General features: G+C 42.2%; 1 protein-coding gene across 3 annotated transcripts in view; it reads right to left on the minus strand.

The window, feature by feature from the left end:
- Positions 1–3,748, minus strand: part of LOC133950002 (protein phosphatase 3 catalytic subunit alpha) — a 60,394-nt gene extending 56,646 nt beyond the window's left edge. For all 3 annotated transcript variants that reach the window (XM_062384147.1, XM_062384145.1, XM_062384146.1), the window contains exon 1: positions 3,548–3,748. In XM_062384147.1, coding sequence (XP_062240131.1) covers positions 3,548–3,608 — 61 coding nt within the window. In that variant the 5' untranslated portion in view covers positions 3,609–3,748. The remainder of the gene's footprint in view (positions 1–3,547) is intronic.
- Positions 3,749–6,049: the final 2,301 nt, after the last annotated feature.

Raw genomic sequence — 6,049 nt, forward strand, 5'->3', positions numbered from 1 at the left:
GAACCAACGGTCAAAAGGAAAAAAATATTGAGTTTAGTCTGAGTTTTTCAGTCTCTTATAAACCAAGAAGCTGAAACTATGGAGCTGAAATATAATAACTAACTAATTGGCTGTACCCACTTTTCTTTTCACACTTTGTGAAAAGGTAAGTCTGGAAAGGCTTAGCATGAATTGATTAAATTCTCAGGCAGAGATCACGTCTATCCATTAGGGGGAAAATCACCCAGACTGAATAAATAGCATCGTTAAGTCTCTTCACCAAAAACATTGACAGTTATTGACCAAAATAAATCACATCCACCCGAGAATACTGGAACCCCAAATGCAAAAAGACAGTTTGACGTCATCTAGTTTGCGTCATCTCCATTCCACAGAACAGCAAACGTACATCATCATTCCCTCTTGGCTGTCAAGCCCGTAGGAGAAATTTCAGTATTTGCATAAAACAAACTTGGGATGAAGTTACTGTCAATTTGATTTGCATGGCTTGACGAACACCAAGGGAACTCTGACTGCACAAAAATATGTCAGACTATTTCTAGTGAAATTTTAAGTTCATGAACAGACACCGCAGCCTGACACAGAATAACAATCACAAACAGCCTCAGCAATTATTATAAATCACTTAACTTTCCGATTGCAATCTTATTCCCATGTAAATACAGCTAATTACAAAGTTCATGCATGCTAATGAGCAAATATTATTCGGAATTATAACAGCTTGAGAGAAATTCCACACAAATGGTAATTTTATGTCTCTGCATGACACGATGTCTCCACCTGATTTGAAAGAAACATGACACGGGCTCATGAACATCAAGCAGACGCGTGTGCAGGTGATCACACATAAGGCGAAGATCAAGTATGTGGCATTACTTAATGTTCCCTTCTATAAATGACTCAGCTATCTAGCTGGGATCAGTGGCTGGCATTGCGCCGCTGTCACCACCGCCATCGCTCCAGTCCATGCATGTCTGAGCATTGGGGCCTCTCCTCAAAAGTCAAATGTCAGATGTTATCCATCCCCTCTCATAGAGAAGGACCCGGAACACCATCGGGGGCTCGGAGGCCCTGCTTCTCTGCTAGTGACGGAAAAACACCATTACTGAGCTCATTTTGCTTCGGAGAGCAGTGTCGCACAATAATGAGCATATTACCGACAGTTCATTTATTTCATATTGAACTGAGGGTAGCCTTAAAGAATAGTATATACCAGTAGAGACAGACATTGTTTCCTCATTCATTCTCACAGTTTGGTGGCAATATGAATTCAAACGTCTGTAGAAACTGCAAACATAATATAGCACAATGTTGGCTAATGTGAGCCACGAATTTATTAACCCATTAATCTAGCAAGTACTTACATTATGATGAACAGTTTATTAATTATGTTAATTAAGCTAATGGGCTCTCCATTTACTGTTTTTTGGTTCTTTAGTGCAATTCATTTCTGTGTCCCTCATGGGATGTGGTGATGTCTGCAATGGTCAACTAACAAGCAGGATTCCTATATGACAACAGCCAAATTAAGCAAGAGACTATCAGCTGATTAACGTGGAGTGGTTAACAGTCGTAGGCTGTGGACCGGAAATTGCTCGTACATTTCATGGATAAAAACTTGATGGAAATGTTGTAACGTCTCCTGCCGCAGCTGATAAAACTCCTGTGAGTAATTACTTTGGGGCAGTGGCTCGCAGCAGCATTATGATAATTCCTTTTTGAAAACGGGGGGGGATGCAAAGCACTTATGATAAGTTGTCCTGACACTGTGACACCTTGCCTCGCAAACTAGGCGGCTGAAAACAAATTGTTTCACAGATTCGGCCTGCAGTTATTTTGGAGAGGTGCTTTGTACACAGCCAATGTCTGTGTTGTCATAACAGTGATGCATTACCAAAACACTGACTCCTCAAAACTTGATGGATGAATAATGAGCTGAATTACTTTGTTGATCTCCGCATCAGGTTTAGGAGTGAGCAGCCAGAACAGAAAGTGGCCTCTCAGATTCCCTGGCAGCCCGTCTAATGACTAATCAATACATTTTAATCTGATTGAGATCATAGCAGACCTTCACTGAGCGGATCTGGGAGGCAACTGAAAACACAGCCTCGAGATGTGCAGTGCGCAGGCATCTCCTCGTGTGACCAACACAAAAAGTACCCAGAGACCCATAGAACATGATAGGCCAGGTCTCAGGTGATAGTTAAATCTCTCCAAAACCCATACTTGTCAAATCTATTTTTCATTAGCCGTTGAGTTGGTGGAGGCTGTAGGGGGATGATCTCTTGAAATATTAATTTCAAAAGCACCACAGACATGCTGCGACTCTCTTTCAGCGATCAACCCCATGTCTTTTTTAGGCAAATGTAGCTGCAGCAACACAACTGTTTAGCTGTGCACTTGCTGCGGAAAAATAAATAATTTGAAGATTTCAAGTGGCACAAGCTGAGCCTCAGCAAGCGATTGTGTGGAGCTATATTCCAAGATCGAGCATCGCGACGCAGGGCTCTGGTTTGCCTTCAACACAGTGAGATAGCCAATGATTCCAGTCATGCTCTTTTGAACACTGGAGCGTTGCATTTTCTCCTTTCTTAACAAAATCCGACTGTTTAATGGCCACCAATTATTTAATCATTTCAACCGTCTGAGCCCAAGAAGCAGCTACGAACAAAATTACTCAACAATTCCTTCCTGTTCCTCGTGCACACTGGGATCCCACTGCACATGCCTGTTGTGATGCACAGGAGCTGGGGGAGGATAACGGTTGTAGTGATGGAGCAAAATCAGCCAGTGTAAATAATAAGGGCATCACCTTGCTTATTAGGGAAAGGCTTCGCATGAGAGAGATGTCACTTGAACTGGCATGCAGTGCTCATGTGCAGAAACAGGCTTGATGGTGCAACTAAAAGGTGAAGATGACATTAAACTGCAGCAGGCCATATGCCCCCCGTATTCCTTGCACGATTTGATTATGATCTTTATTGCATTCTTATGGTATACTGCAAAGGTGGAATGTCAGACCTGTAAACACAGAAGGCAGGAAGAACCAGCCCCATATGGCATGAACACTCAAAAAGCACACGATGAACTACCACCACCCCTCCCTCCCTCCTGCAGATATGAGACTACACAAGAAACACACATCAAGTAGTATCGATGCAACGCTGGAGGAAGAGGAGGAGGAAGAGGAGGGGAATAAAGTGTTTGGGGGGGAACTATGCTTGGTGATTGCATGCAAAATGAGGAGAAATCGCCCCTGCGTCGTTGTGCAACATCTCTGCATGCACACTGTAAAGATAGTGCGTGTGTCACAGTGGTGCAGCCCCGTGTGTATCCAGACACCTCGCGGGCTAAATGTGACATCTCTGTGCTAAGGGGTTCACCAAACTGGAGTTACCCTCCACTTCCTAGTTGAGCGCTGCTGTCACCGCTCCGGCTAACACCCGCGTCCACAGAGAGCAGCTCCACGCTCCTGCTGCTGCTCCTGCCACGACACTCGTTTCTCTCCCAAGTGTGCGTCCCCCTCCCCGCGAAAGAGAACACTTACATTTCACCGCCCTGTCCGTCGTAGATAACTTCGGCTCATCACTCGGCTTGGTTTCGGACATTTCCAGTGTGATATGACGCTGCGACGCGGCGACAGAAAAAACGCTCCGCTTCTTCTCTTCGTCTCGCTGCTGCCGAACAACTCTCCCCGAGTCTATCCGAGGGAAATGGGCCGCAGTGATCTCACCGGGTCCGTTCAGCGGCCAAAAAAGACTCTGGGACAGGGCTGGGGTTTCTGCTGCTGGAGGAGCTGCTCCGTCTGATTGACTCCTACTCTCCGGAGCGGTGCGCACTCTAACTTGCTGACGCCCCGCGGACCCGCCCACCGCGCCGCCGAGCGCCGCTTCCGATTGGCGGAGGGCGACGCGCTGCCGCTCCCGCACTGTACATTCACACTTTTCTGTTCCCGTGTCAGTCGGCCGCGATCAGCCTGCATGAATTACTTATGATAAACGTGTAGCAGGGTGTGCACGCTGCATGAATGAATGAACAGAGATATGGGACGTAAACTAATACTCAAAGATGCATGCTTACTAAACTTAAGCACCAATACAGATGTTTAAAATCCCTTGATTGTTGTTTTGTTTGTTGTGCATGTCCCCTTTCAATCTGTTGAGCACAGATTCATTCAATTCCGTCTCCACTTTTTAGCATTGATCCAGTCTTTCAGGTCTGGGGATACAACACGTCCCAGTGTCTTAACATCATTCTGGAGGCTGTAACCAAACCTCACCATAATAACAAAAAATATAAAACATGCACACATATTAAACCTAGCACCAAAACATATCGCATCACACATTTGGCTCTGACTCAGATTTTTTTTTACGCTGTTTCTCTTCATTTTCTTGCATGAGTCAGTTATTATATTTGGGGCTGAGCAATTTATTAAAAGTCCAATATATTGATGGGTTTTCTATGAGCTGTGCAACCACAGTGAGGAAGCAGAGAATATGAACAGTTATTATAAAGAAGTACATCACATCTTCAAAGTAAAAATTAAACAAATTTTATCAATTATTATTGGAGTATCATTTTCATCAAAACAATATTTGTTATAAAAAATATAACACAGGATAAAAAAAAAATCCCCAAATATTAGCCTGTGGAATACAATGGTTCAAATGCAACCCATTCACTGAACATATTCTCACACTGCACATATTTGTTTGTTTTTAAACTGTATATATTAGTTTTGATTCCATTCATACATTTTTATATTTCCTAATGCTTAGGTATTTGTCTTTGTCATGTGTTAAAAAGTATGGAAATTATGATTCAATTCCATTTGAGCTTTGTAGTGTGTTAAAACTTCAATAAAGTCTAAATAATAAAAGATGATCTTATTATTATTTATTTATTCATAGGGACAGTGCACATTAAACTACATTTCTGTGAATTAACTAATGTTAGACAGTTGGGAGTTGAAAAGTTGTTCTAAAGAAACTACCAACATCAATAGCTATCCTTACAATGAGATAAACTGTTACATATCTAAGATGGGAACTCAAAATGTTTATATTTTGAGGTAGTAACTTAAAATGAATACACATAAAGCACAACTAATGAGACAATTAATCAAAAAATAAGACAGTTGAAATTGTAAATCATAACACAACTGAAAATTGTCGAGAAAAAAGTAATGATTGTAATTGTGAGACAGAAAGTAATAATTATGAGATAAAACTTTAATTCTGGATTTAATCAAAACTATAACTAAATATCTCTTAATTTAGATTTTCCTTCTGACTAACCTCTAAATGTTTTTAATGGCAAACCTGAACTTCAATATCTCAGGGCCAGATTCCTAAGAATTCTGCTCGGGATATTTTTTGCTCCCTCAGGGTGAATCCTGATACTTATATGACCCCCTGACCTTTTCATCTTGAATTTTCTAAGAGCTCTTCTCGAACGCCAACCTCAGTAAAAAGCCACGGCATTGCACACATGATATTTCAAACTTTAACAGCCATATCTCCATAAACTCTGCAGAGAATATTCATGCTCCCATGGAGATAAACCACTATGACATTAATAGCCCTCGTCCTTTACTCCAGCACCACCCTCAGGACAAATGTAGCAGTTTCAGTTCTTTTTGGTTACTCTAATGATCGAATTGTCAATGTTCTATTTGAGGCCATGGCTTACCCCTCACCTAATTTATCTCTGCGTCACTTGATATGTAAAAGTAGCTTGTTTTGACGGCTCTGGTGTCAGCTGCAGACTACTTTCAGCTTTGTTGAACTCACAGCAGATCCAGACGATATCATGTCCTGTCTTTGGAGGCAAAGTGTGTGGATCTGCATGCATGATCTATCCCTGGTGAGTCACCAGGTTCACAGCAGCGGCAATTTGCAAGAAGAGGACTGCAGCTTTCACCCACTCATTTTTTCTCAACGCTTGTGCATTTCAGTTAGCCCCGCCACTGCTGCTCAAAGCAAACAAATTAATAAACGACGGCAAACTGCTATTTGTGAGACAGGGGGTATGGTTAAGAGTCAGT

This window comes from Platichthys flesus, chromosome 24 (genome assembly GCF_949316205.1).
Source record: "Platichthys flesus chromosome 24, fPlaFle2.1, whole genome shotgun sequence".
NCBI lineage: Eukaryota > Metazoa > Chordata > Actinopteri > Pleuronectiformes > Pleuronectidae > Platichthys > Platichthys flesus.